The following is a 19,063-nucleotide window of genomic DNA, read 5'->3' on the forward strand; positions in this document are numbered from 1 at the left end:
AGAAAAAAGCAAAGGCAAAACTACTTCCACACTTCGACTCGGCCCTACCCACAAGCACTAAGAAGACCATACTCTTAAACGAAATACAGAGAAGAAAGAATAGATGTTCTTCACCCAACAAAGCAGCACCACACCTGACTGAATTCGAAAAGACAATCAGGGAAAACGGATACCCCAAAGACTTCCTTAAACAACCACCCAGACGACGACGACGACACCTACAAAGCAAACAACCCTCCCCTCAGACACCATACAACCCAATACATTTCGAATTTCCTTATATGAGCGACGACGCGGACCGCAAAATAAAGAAAATCTTCAAAGACCTGGACTTACCAGTCCGCCTCTTCCGGCGCTCCCGAACACTCCGAAACGCACTTAAAAAGCCACAAAAACCCGAACCCTGCCGGATGCAAAACTGCCAACTACGGAACGACGACATGTGCAACACCAGGAACTGTGTCTATAAGATTATATGCAAAAAATGCAGGGAAAGTTACATAGGCAGCACAATCCGCCCACTCCATTCCCGCCTCAAAGAACATCTCAGCTCGGATAAAAGTTCGGTATTTGATCACCAACAACAATGCCACGCAGATTTTGAATTTAAAATTATTGCAAGAGAAAATGACGCGGTACAATTACGTTTCAAAGAGGCCATATTCATAAGCAGACAAAATCCTAAAATCAACAACCGCGCCGAAAGGGAAGAACTACGTCACCTAATCTACTAATCAACTGATCCAACAAAACCTCACAGCAATAACGCCTAACAGCACAGAAACTCAACAGCCGGCAGCCTCAAGCTAAACCAAAGAGCCACTTTAAAAAATCACTCACTGACTTCAACACCATTCGTCATAGCACATGACTAGGGAACTGTGTTCCGAAAGCTAGTGTAATTTGATATTGCCAAAAAGAACCCGCAGCATCAGGCTATAACAGATCGTTTGAATCTACACTGTGAAGTAAGCAACGATCATGCTGCTAAAAGCGAAACTCATTCAACTACATAGTTTTCTATCAAAACCCCAACTATGTTTTGCCAAAGCTGAGCTGATACAATCTGCAGACTTTACTAAATATAGCACCTAAATGAATGGGGACCAAAGTGCTCCGCACCTGAATATCCTGACGCCACAGTGTGCGCGCCTATTTGACCGGCGCCCAACTGTCTGCGCCTAAAAGACGTGGACCCTGATTTGGTAACGTACCGGTGGGGAACCATGCTCAATGAAAGTTTTTTTTCTTTTAGGGTTTAGAGTTAGGGGCAAGTTTAAGAGTTAGGGATATTGGGTCTGTAATAGTAATTCAAAGTTAAGTGGCGGTTACTTAAAAGAATAAATCTAGGCCACGACCTACTAGAACACGGCCAAATATGTTGCTATTTGAGGAAATTTCTAAGAGTCTGAATGGTTACAATCATAGCTATGATTAACCTGTCATCTTCCCATTACCAGAAGTAAGTAAAATAAGTAATATTTGCACCTAGACATATGTTTGGCTTGTTTAACCGGAGATTAGGTATGTACATTGAGCACAGTTTACACAATAATAATGTAATATGTAAGACTTTTCAACTGCACCCTGGAGGTAGTATCGTTTGGTGTAATTGCATGTTCCATTTAAAATATCAAGGATTTTTTGTGGATTCTGTGTTGTAAGCTGCTCATTTGATGTGTCAATTTAAATTTTAAATTGTTTGTTTTTCGCCAAGTTTAGTTTTGCAAGTAAAACATGTCTATTGGCGAAAGATCCTGCTTTACAAGAAACCTAACGACTGTATGATGAGACTACCTCCAGGAAACAGTTGGAAAGTTTTACATTTTTTATATTATTATTGCATAAATTGTGCTTAACATACATATCTAATCTCTGGTAAAACAAGCCAAAAATATGTCTAGATGCAAATGTTGCTTGTTTTACATACTTCTGTAAGTGGAAAAATGACAGGTTTATCATGGCTATGATTGTAACAATTCAGACTCTTAGAAATTTTCCCAAATAGCAACATATTTGGCCGTATTCTAGTAGGCCGTGTCTAGGCTATGGTACATCTCAAACAAGATCACCTGAATCAAGTAAAAATAGTATTAGGCTATGGGCTATATATACGGTACAAGATTGCAAGAATAGCCACTGCCTAAAGATCCCTAGTGTAACATTAAAAACTTAAATCTTACTTAATGTCCAAATAGGATTAAATGTAAAAGTTAGATTTAGCCTGAATCATTCAGGATTGAATCTTGAATGTATACCGATATAATACAGTTTTCTTTGTGTGATATTAGTCATGTCCACCTGGAGATGCGGCCTGATTTGTCACATTTTGCAAATTTTGATTACAGCTACTGCTAGTGCTTGACTGACATTTTTTGAGATGTTTTCACTTTTTGCGGTTTCCTAATGACAAAAAACTTTTTTGTTGCTTTGGGGAAGCAGTAGCAAATGAGAAAAAGTAAGTTGAAAAACGCAAAATCAGACTGTTATTGAAAATTAACAGTCTGACTAAAATTTACAAAATCAAATTGTCTTTGTTTTTCAACATGTGAGGATGTTAAAACCTATTGTGTCATCTGGGGAAAAGAATAAAGAAAGCGTAAAAATCTAATTTTTAGAAAAATTTATTTAAACGTTCGCCCAAAGTTAGAAAAACCTGGAAATTTCTGAAAATGTGATAAATCAGGCCATATCTTTAGGTGGTCATGTATTAGTTTAGTAGGCTATGTGTTTCTGTTTCTAAGTCCTACAGCCATAAATTGTTTCTATTAGTAGCCTATTATGGGGTGGCAGCCGACTTGTAGACCGTATGGTCAATGGTCATCTTGCTGTTTCTCTTTTGCAACTTTAACTTTTCATTGTCAATACTGATTGATTTCAGGCCAGGATTTAGGGGGGGGCAGAGGGGGCAGTTGCCCCGGGCCCCCCGACTTTTGAAGGGCCCCCCTATGTGGTTAAAATGTTAAAATGTGATTTTGTGTTATTTTTTTTCGTTTTGGCCTTTAAAGTTTCTGCAAAATGCTGTGCAGTACTGGACTGATGCTACTGTAGACGTAGAGATAGTTTTTCGCGCCATAGGCGCGAAACATTTTTTGCATGGGGGCCCCCCGATCTAAAAGTGCCCCGGGCCCCCCATCAGCTAAATCCGGCCCTGATTGATTTAGCTGTACCTACTTTTAGCTTCTGGCAAATGAACACATGAATGTATATGAATTGAATTATTGAACTAAGTGCCCAACGCACATTTAAATTCAATTAACTGCTGCTGCTGATGCAGTGCCTTGAAAATCTCTCAAAACTATAGCATACTGCGATCTTTGCAAACCAGTCACCAGCGATCTTACTTTGAAATCCTCGGCCTACATATGGCGGGAATTTTCAGTGAACGGAGCGCAGTCAACCGTCCCGTAACGCTCTCTAAGTCCCCGGAATTGGCAAACATTTTAAAACGTAATAGGATGTTTACACCTTAATAATGTTTACACCTTGATCGAAAATGAAACTGGCCAAATGAAACCAAAACCAATCCAAAATGAAACTGGCCGACCTGGCAATAAGTACTTTGATGTAGGCTACGTCTAGGGAGTAGAGCGCTACTTTCGTTATCGGATCATACCGTTTCCCTCACTGTAATCTAAACCTACAGTATGCAGATGATACTGTTTTATTGGCGGAATCAGCAGAAGCTCTCCAAACAATAATAGAAAAAGTGAACAATATTGGAAAGGAATATAACATGAAAATCAACACAAACAAGACGAAAACAATGATTATTACGAGAAAAGAAAATGTACCAAGTGTAAATATTGCTATTGATGGAATGCTGGTCGATCAAGTCAAAAGCTTTACCTATTTGGGACACACAATAACTGAAAATGGCAGATGCGATAAGGAAATATTGAGACAAATAGAAATAGCAGGAAACAACTTCGTAAAAATGAAAAAGACATTAACAACACGCAAAATTAACATCAACACTCGAAAACGAATTATGAAATGTTATATCTGGACTACTTTACTTTACAATGCAGAAACATGGACACTGTCATCACAAATGGTTTAAACGACTTGAGGCATTTGAAATGTGGATTTATAGAAGAATGCTTAAAATTTCATGGAAGGATAAAATCACAAACAAAGATGTACTATCCAGCATACAAACCAACATGGAAATTCTAAAAACAATTAAATCAAGAAAATTGAAATATTTTGGCCACATGATTCGCAATAATTCTATTTAAAGACAACTACTAGAAGGATAAATGAACGGCAAACGAAATAGGGGTAAACATCCAAGAATTTAGACTAATGATATTGAAGACTGGTCAGGACTTAATTACAAAACTGCAGTAAAAAAATCTCACAACAGAGAAATTTGACGTCTCATTGCCTCCAACCCTCGACGAGAGGAAGGAACTTAATGATGATGAATCTAAACTTTAATTGGCAAAACTAGTCCGAATGGAATTAGCAACCCTGATAATCGGTATTTAGAAGTAACGCTTGCAAGTCTCAGATTAAAAAAAAGGATTGAATCTGGCAACATTGCATACATATGAATTGATTTGAAGTTGCCTACAATGTGGCTCAACTCGATGGCTACTTTTAGATACCACTCATTGAAATTAAAAAATAATTATCTAACCTGGCAACTCTGTAAACAAATAACTTAATTTAAATTGTTCATTGAAATTATTTCATAAAAATTAATAAGTTTAAGAAACAAACTCACGTTTGTTGATCTTTATCGATCTCAAGTTGAAGAACATAAACAGTCCTTGGTTTGATAATATTATCAACATTTTTGTTGATTTTACGTCACCTGATGTAAACAAGCAGTTTGTTGTTGTATTTTGAACTCAACCAAACAAAATCACTGCATCACATAATTTTATTGTAAACGTAAACAAATAAATAAAAACATCATTGATCTTCGTGCATGATTTGAATAGGATTGTAATCACCATCGATGCCAACCTCGACCTTCAACTTCTGTAAAAGACAAAGCGAATGATTGACGTTGATTTAATGTTGACACAATTAATTGTTATAACGTTGATACAACGTAAACAACTCTCACTTTGTCCAACCGATCCAGTACTTTTTGTAGATTGGATCTTTCCTCCGTGTTCGGATCTCTTCCCCTTCCATCTCTGCCATCGAGTGATTCCCGCATCACAACTTCATCCTCAATCTTGTGAAACACTTTGACGACGTCATTGAGAGATAGGAGGTTGCCTTGGAGATGCATCCGAACAATCTAAATACAAATTAATTATAATTCAACAATTGAACATAGACAATCTAATTATGTTGTGGCTTTTTGTTTATTTATTTTATGTTTACAAGAAATTGTTAGAAAATGATTAACATTGGAAACTCGAACTTGCTTTCTGAAACTTATTGAAACTCAGACGCTAAAACAACGCAATGCAACGTTGAATCAACGTAACAACTGACTTAAATCAATGTAAACGTTGGTTATAAAAGTTAAACATGACTTACGGATCCAGGCATCGATTTGATCGCCTCCTTCCATGGACGGAATCGATTGGAAGTCATTTTGCAAGAGGACAGATCAAGGGATCCAACCTGCTTCGGCATTGACTTGAGGAATGTTGTCACAGCATGGATGTCATTTTGAGTGTCGGAGGATCTTATCTCTATCCTCCCTCCATCAAAATGACGTCCTGCTGTGACGATCATTTTCAAGTCGTTGCCTTCTCGCAGAATCGTTGTAATGGGGATTATGGAGCGTTCATCATTGTGATCTAATAATGCAGGAATAATATCAATCAATATTAGCTCGGCTTACCAGGCTGTAATCTAAAATCACAGTTTGGTTGTAACCATAAACTAATCAAACATTGAACACAAGTTGTTTACTAAAGAACAAAAATTAATTCATTTATATCGCAAACAAAAATATAAACAAATTATTTTGAAAAAAACTTTCAGGTTTGAGTCAAAGTTTTAATTTGAAAATAACCTGAGTAGACTTTTGTTAGCTGGTCACAAAATCACAAGTTTTGTTTTTAACGGCTTCGAGTTTTATCAAATTAGGATAAAATACTTAGGCTAGCTTTGCAGGTGGAAACTAAACTTTTGTTAAAACATTAAACTAACTACAGTTTGAAAATTAACATAAAATTTGATTTCTTTTTCGAAAAATCTTTAAAGCAACTTTAGAACTTGATCATGAAAATTTTCCAATCAGCCATTTCTTGCTGCAACTCAATTTAAGCAGATGCTTTTGTTGCAAACTCAGAAAACACGGACAAAAACAAACTTCAAACATTTGTCTGATGAAACCAAGCAGAATGATAACAGAATTGAAAGCTGAACCAACTATTTCTTGCTGCAACTGAATCAAAGCTGATCCTTTCTCTTCAACGACTGAAAGCAAAATGGCTGTCTCCTGCAGATTTAAAAAATTACGAAAAATTTGTATGTTGCAAAAATTACGCGAAAACGTAAAAAGACAAGTTTGACTTTGCTGATAAACTACAAGTTTGGTAACTCTGTCAACAACCAACATAAACGGTAGCCACTTTCAAGAAAAAGTTCAGCCATTGCCAGTGAAACCTCGAACCAATCAGCCAATCATAAGCTAAGCTTTATGTGACGTGAAAAAGGGCGAAAAAATGATACAAAGCCAATCAAGTGATAGATTCTGTGTCAGCTGGTTGGTTTGGGGGTTAGGGATAGTGCTAGAAAGTATTCATTTCATTGACATGGGTTTGGTTTCCACCACTGCGATTGCTATTTTTTCTTCTGTAATTACCAAACAAAGTTCAAAGTAATAATCAACTCTCTGGCTGAGTGCTAGAAGGGTCACAATTAGATGGTAGCTCTTATAACATGTTCTGATTGGTTGAAGTCACAGGCAACGTAGCTTCTGATTGGTTCAAGGTTTCACTGGCAGTGGCAGAATTTCTTCTTGTTAAAGTGGCTACCAACACGAACTGTCGTCTGCAGTTTGACGCGGGATTTCTGCGTAGTCTTGCCCAAAATAAAAAAATGATTTAAGTGCCATAAGTTCATTGTTTTATTCAATTCAAATTTATTTTGTTTGTCGGAAAACAACAGCAATGATAAAGTTACAAATAGTATACGGGAACAAAACTAACAAAAGGAAAAGGTGCAAAGCCACAAAAGTTTAAAGTGTGCATGCGATGAAGATTTAAGGATTAGGTCGATGAACGTAATTTAAGCACGGCCACCAAACTATGTTTGAGCATTTTTTTTAAATACATTAAATTAAACAATTTCTTGAAATTTAATTTTATAAGTATTGAGTTTTGTGCTTCCAAGAAAAAATTTAACGTTTTTTTACGTCAGTAAATTATAGCTCTTAGAAGGGCCATAGGTATTGCTCTTCAGAGCGGAGTACCGTCAATAATCATGACAAATTGAAGGGTTGTCAAAGGGTTATAATCGAAGGGTTGCCACCAGAGATGAGCAGGAGCCGGACTTCCGGAACCGGAGTCCGTCTATTTTCAACCGGAGCCTGAGTGCATGTGAAGGCAAAGTTTGCCGCAAACAACAGGATGGAAAACGGATGCGGAGTGAGTTTAGCTTGGAGGCGGAGGAGATACGGGGCCTGAAAAACCAGACTCCGATCATCTCTGGTACCACTCCATAATCGACGGTATAGCTTTAACTAAGGTGTAGGCTAAAATGTTGAAAAATAGTTAAGCTATCTTGTCAAGACCATTTCAATTTCAAGGTCTTGCTTGGCAAATAAATTGACTTTTTTTGCCTGAACCGTGACCATGCTTTTTCCACTTTTGTTGTATAGCTTACTTATTGTGCTTTTGTGCTTACTGTGTCTATACCTGTATCTAATATTTGTTGTTTTAACCTTTGTTTCCGAACCAGGCTGATTCTCTTCATTTGATAATTTTACAGTTTTTGATTGTTTTTAACTTGAAGTTTGAACACTTTTTAAAAAGAGAACCACTCAAAAAGCAATGTAATATGAGTTTCAGTCCCATGTAGACTAACCCAAATTTGGTAATAGTAAACTGTGTGGATCAGGTAAAAACATTTCCTTACTTGCAGCAACTTCTTCAATTTTCTTGTTCAGCTCTGAAATAAATACTTTCTGCTTTTCCAACTTTTTACCTGAAACAAATTAAATTCTCATGAAAATTACGGCTTTCCATCACCACCTTTGCAGACGTACAGCCTCACCATTGTCAAACAGTAGATTAGCTTTATTAATAAATCACTGTAAGCTCTGAAAATAATTTCTTTACTGAAATTTTTGGTTTGTAATTTGTTGTAAACTTTTGACGAGCGGTACAGATCTGGGTTTTGTCAACATATTTGCTACAAAGCATTTAAAAAAGATTTTGGGAATGCATCATTAACTTTACTACACTCTGGCTTCTCGTTTTATCTCAATTAAACAAAAAATACTGGTGTGCAAATGAACTTTTCAACGTTCGAAGTGTAGAAACAAAGTAGCCTGTTAAAACACAGGCTACTAGCCTGTCTTTTAACAGGCTACTTCATACAGTGTTGTTAAAGTCCTAATTTATTGCGATAAAACGAGGCAAAGACGTAAAGTTTGTTATTTTAATTAAATTTGAGGAAAACCTAAAAGTTGAATATTTGAAATTATTTTTGTCCTGTAATCATCAATAACAGCAAAAACATTTGAAAGGTTTGAAAAAGCATCTCTCTTCTATTGTTATGTGAAATAATGTTTTGAAAGCTATTTCTTACATGAAATCATATAATTTATTTCTTACTTGGAATTACTTGTAACAGATAAGCAAGCATATATTGCTCCTTGTCACTTGATAAATGCTAAAAATCTAGCTTATATTCCTACTTGAAGCAATTTGTGAAGATGAAGTTGTTGGTTGAGATGACGTTTGTGTCAGTCCTGACATAGATTCCATTGAAGGAATTTTGTTAACTGCAGAGCTCGACAGATCTACAGATTTAAAGAAAGTATTATTGTTGGTGCAATCATTATTATATAAAATGACATAAAGTCTCAAGGTTTTATTAGTCAAATAAAATTTGTTTAAGGAGGATAAATTATTGTAATGATTTTTCCCCATAAAGTTGATAAATCATGTATTAACTTATTATAATGACAAGAAACGCGATAACATAATTTGTTGTTAGTTTTATGATAAATTGTCTGCAGATAAAACACAAACTTACCTTTGTTCATGATCGGATCCAAAAGGAGTCCGGCCGTAAATTGGATAACAACAGCCCAGTGATCCTTCAATAAGTAATTTTGGGCGAATGACGTAAAATCAGGTAATGACATTTCACGACAGATGTATAAAGCACTGAAGTACTCTTGGAAGGTCTGGTGACTAAAATATAACCGTTGCTGCCCTTCCAGGAGTGCATATTCTCTGTTTACTCCCAATAGAGTGACGACAAGATCTTGAACTACCTGACTAGAGAGATGCTCTTTTTCAAGATCGTCTGTTGTGATTAACACGGTTCCTCTTTCTGTTGCTTCATAGGCGATTTTGGAAAGTCTAATGACGATATCATCTGATGTGGAAACGCAGGCGTGTGTAGAGGTTTTAAGATTTAATAACACAGTATGAAATATCCTGGTCATCGTGGACATATCAACAAATTTTGACGAACCAAGAGATGCTCTCAAGTAGAGTTGCAGCATCAGAGGGTTGTGAAACATTGAAGTTAAATGTGGAGTTTTTACTATAAGGTCGTTCAAAAGGATCATTGATTGTTGTTGGTTGTTCACTAAAGCGTGGAATAACGTTTTCATGTTGTCAGTCGTCAGATCACGAATGAAGTAAGTGCATTTGGGTCGACATGTTTTAGGAATATGAAGCATAGCGTGTGGTCGAGAAGTGAATATCAAGTGACAATTTTTAAGAAATCTTCCCAAACAAAGATTCGAAATAAGTTTCTGATATTGAAGTGGAGTGTAGTAGTTGGATAGTTTCACGTTGCTGCTCAGGGTCCAACTTACCTGATCAAATCCATCTAAAATTATAAAGCAATTTTCTGGATTGTCTCTGATCCATTTAAAAACAGAGTCCTGTTTTTGATCGCTTAAGTTGTAATTGCAATCTCCCAGTAGAAACTCTTTCAATGATAATTGTTCGTTCCAGTCATTCATCTCCATAAAAAGCTTCCTTAGGACAAGATAGTCGTCATTTTGAGAAAGTCGTCGTGCCAGGCGTTTCGACAAGGTTGTTTTTCCTGACCCAGGATATCCAATAATCGATACAAACCTGTTCTTTCGAATATCAGAAACTAATTGATCTATTGTTACTGCTTGGTCAGATTCAGCTAACTCAATGCCTTGAATTTTGGGATTGTAATTGTCATCATCAGGAATGAGCCTTCCTTGGTAAAAAGCAACTTGAAACATTTCTGGATAAATTTCTGGCAGACCCTCTGAAGAAACTTCAAAATTGGAGAGATCAACATCATATTTGCGATGATATTGTTTGCGAGTGCTATTTTGGAGTTTTTTTAATTCTTGTTTTGAATCTAAAAAGCAAAAATGAAAATTGTTTTCTAAAATTATTTGGGCAATTGCATGGGGACTGGTTTTGTTGGCAACCTTACTTGATTAGACATTGAGTGACTTTTTGTTCAACCAAGTAAAATAAAAGTTTAATCGAGAGTCCAAATTTATAAAGCTAAATTTAGAGAAGAATTTGATTTAACGTCTCATTTCTTGTACAGGTCATACTGTACGTTTTATATATTTTCAATGCAATATTACAAACTTTTGTGAAGGAATTTGTTAGTTGTAAGATTAAATTATTTTAGCAACTTTAACAAATCATTATGTTTCAAAAACAGGGCTGTTCGAAGCAAAATATTTTGTTTCCTTGGAAGACGCAACTCTATATCTTGTTTTTGTTTTCGTTTCGAAATCATTTTGCCATTTCAGTAATTCATTTTAGATTGTTAACAGTTGTTCGTTTTCGATATACAGCACTGCAGCTCTGGTAAAATTCAATTCTACTTTTACAATCTGAAGCTACTGCGTAACTGCTATAAAAAGAAGAAAATTATAAGAAATGGAATATGAATAATTGAATATGGAATAAAGAAATGGAAATTTTATGACCTTGCTTGAATTGGAGATAAATCATTCAATGTTGGACGATTAACTATTGTTAAAGCTGATAATTTCATCTCTACTTTAATTAAATGTTTATTATAATTTATTAATAGTTGTACTGATGAGTTCTCTATGAACGAAAACCAGTTTTGCAACAAATAAATTGTAAATGAAATAGTCCGGCAGAAGTATGACTGAACCTGGAAATTTTATGCAAAGTTTTTTTTTTTATTGATTTTGGTAGCCTAGAGTCTACTTTTTCACAATCTGCCGAGTGCATTCCGCGCACCCTTAAGCGTTTTTAGAAATTCAAGATGGCGTCCAAAATGGCTGCCGTTTTAGATAACTCCCTATAACTCAATATGTTTCTTCACAATGTCCCTATAACTCAGTTAGTATTTGACCTAGGATGATAATTTTGGTGTCTAACCATATGTTTTGAGGAGCAAGGAATACATTGAAACTGTTTATTTGACTGGTTGGGAATTGCATCATGTAGAAATGCAATAATGCCGCCAATAGGGCTGCCATATTACAAATTTCAAACAAAAACAAACAAATTCACTTGTATTTGGTCTACTCTAAAATGATAATTTTGGTGTTTATCCGTATGTTTCGTTGACAAGGAATCCATTTTAAGGGATTAAAACAGCTGCATATGAATTACATCGCAGGAAAATCCAAAATGGCTGCTGATATATTTGCTGAATACTTATAGAAAATCATTATTTCTGCGACTTTTGCTTGTGAAATACCATCTAACATACAGTATAACATCACTCACAAATGTAACCATTAGTTATCACAAATGTTACCATTAGTAGCCTAATGTACAAGCTCACAGTCAGTTGTGGTTATCATCTCGTCATTAAGTCACCTAGTCCATAAATCTGTGATGTTGTCCAATTGAATTGAAATGCTAAGTAAGAGTCGGGCTGAAACCTGCAGCATAACACGCACAGAATATTGCACATTCAAACCATCCCTTGTGCAGCTGCAAGAAAGCGTTTTGCAGGGGTTGTCACTCTTGCATCCACATCTGATCATGACAGTTTCTGGGGTGAGTTCAACATTTGCGGGAAGGAGGACCGGTTGTAGCGTTTTAAGTTTCGAGTCTTTCACCCATCCGTACATTTCTGCATCAAGTTCAGGCGGATTGCTGTCTTCCAGTGAACGCCACACAATGGCTTGGTGATGGGCCCTTCTTACATTCTCTTTAAAGGCCTCACTTGTAGGAGGAAGGGAACAAAGTTTTGATGGTACTGCGGAGGCCCGACCCGTTTTGGATGCCCATACCCTCCAGCGTGCTTCGGACATTGATTTACTCGTAGTATATTGACCGTAACAGGCTGACATGAATGTGGTTGCCTGCGCAATTACTGATTCTATGGGAGAATCAATGACCCCTAAAAGTGACAGTGAGTGACCATCTTTCAGAACCTTCAATGCAGTACCTTTGCCAACCCCATAGCAGCATGCTACCGTATCACACCCAGTAAGAGCATGGGCTGGCAGGAGTTCATTCACAAAAGACACATGCTTCTCTACGGTTTTTCCAATGTCAATGACTGTTCGTTCCTTAATTGGTGATTCCATGGTGATACTATTTTTCCTGCTTCCAACGTGATAATAATGAAGCAAGAGAATGAAAACGTCAGTGTCATCGGATATCACAGTTATATATCACTCTCTTCATTATTTCGAGCAGACAGCATCACCTGTTGGAGAATGATATTGTCCGCTTCCTCATGACTACTTGAAAGGTCCGCCCTTCTGATCACTACACCACCATGGCTGATATCAAATGGGGCAACGTCCTCAACAATCACTATCAACTTGTGAGTTTGGGTGTATTCATGGAATGACTCGTCTTCAATCAGAAGTGTGACAATCAGGTTCATCAACTGCTTCTTGTTTTCGGTTACCGTCAATACAGTCTTTTGAGGTGGTAACTTGCTGTTCAACAGCAGCTCGTGGACTCGGCTAACTCCAGTGGCCCTAGCACTTCTGGTAACACTCTTAGTACTGTAATTGTAGTACCGATCGAACACTAGGTGAACGTCCCCTACTTTTAGTCTCTTGGCAATGGCGTGTTTCAAGTTGTTTGCGTAGTCTGTAGTGGTGCCCTCTGCAGGCCAAGAAACCACCCAGAGTAGGGCTGAACCATCAATCACAACTACCGAAGTGCCACTTGCTGTTGTCCGAGCAGATACCTCAACCTGAAGATGTCGCTTTAAGGAAGACTTTGATGTTGCAGTTCTCATTTTTTCTGTGGGGTCAAACATAGACGTTGGTACTGGGGCCACTTCGTAGGATAGGACATCTTTTATGTCAACATCACGCCCACTATCCTGTTGGCCTATGACCTTGGAGTAGATGACATTCATGTCGTACACTTTACTACCTCCCACAGTCACATGTTTCTTTGTAGCCACCATGGTAGTCACGGTCTTGTGAATTGTTTCATGTAAGCCATCAGGTAAATTCTCTCCAAATTCGCACATCTGTTTGAATCCTTTCTGCACAGCCTCCTGCACATTCACTGCCGGGGTTCCATGTTGACCAGGTGCAATGTTCACTAGATCCTCTGGATGTTTCTCGGGATCAAGTGGATCCATACATTTTTGAAGCTTCGTCCTTATGGCTTCTCGGTCATTGTTGTGATTATTTATCCGTGCCTTCTTTTCTTCCTTATGCCCACTTCCCTGGTCTCCAGAATCTCCAAGCATTTCGCCCAGAGCAGCCTCCACAGTACTACATGTATGAAGACTCAATGCCCAGATCTTGAGCGTATCCGGCTTCAAGGTTATTCCTATGATGCCATTTGGGGCATGGCCATATCTCATGAAAGTAGTTTCTATAAACATATCACTCCGTAGGCCATTCCATAGTCCGCGCAGGTGCCTCATCACATGCTCCACTTTCATGAACCGGACTAGTACCTCTTCTGGGAGGGCTTCCATTTCCCTTAGGTAGCACATCCTATACCTTGCATAATGCATATGACCAGCGGCAAAGAAATAGGGAAGTATTTGTTTGCATGCCTCAAGATGCAACAGCCGATCAGCCTCCCGCTCAGCTCGGACAAACTTCATGATAAGGAACACTGGTTTGATCAACATGTCCACCCATAGTTTTGGCAGTCTTATTCATTTTGGCTATGTTCTCCAAGACCTCCACGAAATCCTCCTTTGACTCAAGTGTATTTCAATCAAGTACTCCTCGAAGAACTTCCTCATCCAGCATTCTCAATGCTCGAACGTTCTGCAGAAATTTCTTTCCAGTCAACATTTTTGCGACTCCTCCAAACACATCACTCAGAACTTCCTCCAGTCCACTGTTTTCCATCAGAGCCCCGATGCAGTCTATGAAACTCATCAAAAAGTGCATACCATCCAAGCGCGGGATGACATCTGAAAACCTTTCTGGGTAAGCCCACTTCACATGTAATGCAACTTTATATGGTTGTAAGTCACAGGTAAATAACACAAACTTTTGGTCAGCATTATGTGTCACCTTTTGAGCTTCCACCATTGCTGTCATTATTGTATCTGGGTGGGATGGCACAGGATCAATCAAAGGCAGGTATGCCGTCTTAGTCTTAGGTTGTTCTGTTTGGCCTTGATTGCGTGTAAGAGCTGTGTTGTAGCCATTGTACTCGGGACAATTCTGTTTCTGAACATCCTGAAAGAAGGCGAAGTCAGTTTCGTCCGCTCTTTGTTTTAGAGTAGCCTGTTGCGCAAGTAACTTGAGTGAGAGAACTGTTCTAACAGCAACACTCTCGGGCATTTTTGGTTTCTTGGAACCATTGTATCTCTGTATAGTGACATCATATTCTATTGCCTCCGACATCTCCTCCTTTGAAATTCGTGGGATTGTCTCTCTATGGTATCGATCAGCATCAGATGGTGATTCAGGATGTGTAACCAGAACAGCTAACGAGTGGGTGGAAAGTTTTCCATTTTGCGACGAGATTTCAGCATCAAAAGTATCGACAACTACTTGTACAAAACCGTCTGATGCATCAGATATGCCAAGACAGGATCGTTCTATTGTTGCAGCTGAACGCTTAAAGCGTAATACCTCGTTATAAGAACACTTTCTTACTTTTCTACTTACTTTTCTTATACTTACTTCTTTATACTTATTTTACGATGTTTCTTACAAGCCTGCTGAGACGCAAGTTCGCGCTTATCAGTCAGAAAGCAAAGTGATTACGTAGCATAGTAGGAGTTCGAGATTAAGAAATTTACAGTAAGTATTTGGCAAATATATCAGCAGCCATTTTGAATTTTGCTGTGATATAATTTATATGCAAATGTTTTAATCCTTTAAATAGATTCCTTGTCAACGAAACATATGGATAGACACCAAAATTATCATTTTAGAGTAGACCAAATACAAGTGAATTTGTTTGTTTTTGTTTGAAATTTGTAATATGGCAGCCCTATTGGCGGCATTATTGCATTTCTACATGATGCAATCCCCAACCAGTCAAATAAATAGTTTCAATGTATTCCTTGCCCCTCAAAACATATGGTTAGACATCAAAATTATCATCTTAGGTCAAATACTAACTGAGTTATAGGGAGTTATCTGAAATGACAGCCATTTTGGACGCCATGTTGACTTTCTCAAAACGCTCAAGGATGCGCGGAGTGCACCCGGCAGATTCTGAAAGAGTAGACTGTAGGCTACCAAAATCAATAAAAAAAAAACTGCATAACATTTCCATGTTCAGCCAAAAAATTGGATTTGGCAACCGAACTAAAATTGTAATGCTGTGTGGGAGATAGCTAGTCGTCGATCGTATAAAGATTGACTTCGGGCAAAAACTTTAGAGTTTATGTCATTTATTGATTCGTTGAAGTTTAGATTTGTGATCGCCCATAGAGGAAGTGCCTTAGTGCCTGATCCTTTCTATGACTTTAGCATCTTTTCACTACTTTACCCAAGACTTATAAAAGCTTTAAACAATTAACACTTTAACTAGTTGTAAGCCTGGATACAACAAAATAACTTTTGGTGTTAATGATATGTTGCAATAACTTTATTATGAAAAAACTGCAACTTAAAATAAAAAAAAAATCAATAAAAACTTCATTAATGTAAGAATTTGAAATCTACTTGCCGATAACTTGATTGTGTTGCGTAGCAGGGCAGGAGCTCATTTGGTAATTTTGTATTTTCTGGCTGTAGCTTAATTGCTTTGAACAGTAATAATTTCTATAAATTATCGCAAAAATAAATTGAATTTCTTGAATTTTACAAAATTTTGAACAGATTTAACTACAAAGCAACGATTTACTTTTGAGCTGACCAAAAATAGAAAAAAATTCTTGAAAAATCACCTGGCAATACTGTTTTATAACGTACTCTCCTCTGAGTAGGTGCCTTCGCATCACGTACAACTAGAAATCCCTAAATGTTACTCACGTAATTCGCTCTTACTTTAGCGCTTCTGTAAGTTAAACCAAATTATTGTGACGTCATACATGTCTTAAATAAAAGGTTATGAGCTTCAAATTCCCATTAGGCCAAGCCTCTCTGGATTAGTTTCTCTTCCTTGTTATGAAGACTTTTTTAGATAAACTGATGACATTCTTTTACGCGTTTATGTTTCTTATTTTAGTAAAAGAATTAAGTTTAGCATTATTTTTTAAATTTTCAGAAATACTTTCGTTACAAAATTTTAAAGCATTTCTTTTCAATGGAAAAATATTTGACATGATTTTGTTATGTTTCGTTTCAAATTTTGATTGTTTGTGAAAAATTTTGTTTCGAACAAAAAAATTGTTTTGAACAGCCCAATTTGGAAATTAAATTATGTTTGGAATTGAAGTAAAACTCTTCATGTAATATTTATCCTGTATTCAAAACATTTGAAATTCATTAATTTAAGCGTATTCACAAAACCCTGATTAACAATATTGTTGATATTTAGTAACGTTTGTTTTTTATTAAATAAACAAAATGCAAAGAGATGTAATGATACTTTAAATTATCCCGTTTTTTTAAATGTTACTTTTAAAATATCTACATTCTTATTGCAACAAACAAAGTGACTTTATAATGTTTTTTGTATCATTCCAGCCTTGAAACTAAATCAACGATATATTTTTCTAATTGTTAGAACATTTTGCTGTATCTTTTAAGTTTCCGTTGTTACGAAGATTAAAAGTATGATGCTGATTTGTTTGCATAGCTTGGCATAGTTACAATTGATGATGAAGCAAGATTCATTGACAATTGAAACTGCTGATACAGCTTTTCAATTAAATCATGGCAACTTAGCAACAGTTTGAAAACTCTCAATGTCTATCATCATTAAACTAAATGCTCTGATGTTTTATCAACCGAGAAATTATTACCATAATTATGGAAACTATTTCAATCAAATATAAACAGTACAAACCTTCATCTCCAAATGGAACACAACTTTGCTCCGGCAAGTTGTAGATCACCGTTGTAAAATTCTGCCGCTGATCAACCTGGACCACTTGTTGATCAACATGCTGATAGAGAGATGTAGGAAGCTGTCGGTTGTCCTGGTAAGTCAGTTGTTGCTGAGCTTGTCCTGTAAGCAAACTTATTATATATTGTTTTGACAATTAACATTTGAGCCTTGAATTTAACGTAAGAAGACGTTGATGACTTGATGCCAGGATCACGGCGGTTGTAAGTTTTGTTCACTTTCACCAAAATAAGCAAAATATTTTGAAATGTGTAAAATACCTAAAAAACAATGCTATCAAATTTATCAACATGTTAGAACAACCATCAAATCAAACTCACCTTCATCCATCACTTCCTCACTTGGAACAATTGCTATTCCTTCGTCATTGTCGGAGAGAGACATGTTTTCTAATTTGTGGAAGTCAGCAGATTAGAATACTAAAACTTAGTAGCTTATACTACAAAACACAATTGCAAGTGATTATAATGACGCTCCAGTAACAATAAAAAAGACAAATCAAGCAATTATAGCGCAAGCAATAACAACAAACATCACTAAATGGACAAAATTAACTTATGAAAGTGCAGTACAAACAGCTCATGGTCGAGAACAATGGCGCATTATATCCAACCCTCAAATCCAAGCCGAAATTATGCAAATGTATTATATGTATTATTATAACCTAACAACACATAAATATCATTCACAAACAGATATCACTGCTTAGTCCTTTCGGCAATTTGTCCGTTCGGCAAAATGTCCGCGCACGGAATGGATGGAAGGCAAGGAACCAATTTTCAAGCATGCATCGTGTGTCATGTGAAAGACACAGCCGCATGCTTTTGAGCGGTGTCGAACCGGCATCATATTGAGCGTCGTACCAACCATCAAATCAAACTCACCTTCATCCATCACTTCCTCAGTTGGAACAACTGCAATTCCTTCGTCATTGTTTGAGAGAGACATGTTTTCTAACTTGTGGAAGTCGACAGAATAGAATATTAAAACTTAGTAGTTGATGCTACAAAACACAATTGCAGAGATTATAATAGCGCTCCAGTAACAACAAAAAAGACAAATCAAGCAATTATAAAGTTTGATTGAATATGTTTTATGGCGACAAGCCACTTTGCTTAGCATCCCATTTTACAAACTTGTTTAAACCTTTGAAGGTTTAGGGGGGCTGTCAATTCAACTTTTTTGTATCAACAATTGTATCTCTAAAACTACTGAGGCTGCGACTACGAGATTTCTTGACTTTTCCTAACTTTTATTCACCGAGAGATATAAGGCATTTCTCAGCACATCCTCTGAAATATTTCATATTCTGTTCAAAATTTTCCCACCAGCTGGATAAAAGTAATTAATTTGGCCCATGCCTCGTTAATCTTAACTGTTTCACAGCGTGAAGGGAATTGGCTGTATGTAAAACTGTGTAAAAAAATTTTAATCACAACATTGCAATGCATGTTCTTCATTACTCTACCAAAAAATAATGTGTACACTCACTCTACAAT

At 36.8% G+C, this 19,063-nt stretch overlaps 1 protein-coding gene across 1 annotated transcript; it reads right to left on the minus strand.

Annotated features, from left to right (window-relative positions):
• Window positions 1–3,648: 3,648 nt before the first annotated feature.
• LOC145777200 (uncharacterized) lies at window positions 3,649–18,567 on the minus strand. Its single transcript, XM_082588520.1, has 9 exons — window positions 18,449–18,567; window positions 17,885–17,953; window positions 17,505–17,666; window positions 9,184–10,506; window positions 8,843–8,947; window positions 8,059–8,127; window positions 5,506–5,771; window positions 5,081–5,260; window positions 3,649–4,992 (listed from the first exon to the last, which is right to left on the minus strand). Exons 1-9 carry the CDS (start codon window positions 18,510–18,512, stop codon window positions 4,924–4,926), a joined length of 2,307 nt encoding a protein of 768 aa, XP_082444646.1. The 5' UTR covers window positions 18,513–18,567; the 3' UTR covers window positions 3,649–4,923.
• Window positions 18,568–19,063: the final 496 nt, after the last annotated feature.

The sequence above is a fragment of the Aplidium turbinatum genome, chromosome 9, assembly GCF_918807975.1.
Source record: "Aplidium turbinatum chromosome 9, kaAplTurb1.1, whole genome shotgun sequence".
Classification (NCBI taxonomy): Eukaryota; Metazoa; Chordata; class Ascidiacea; order Aplousobranchia; family Polyclinidae; genus Aplidium; species Aplidium turbinatum.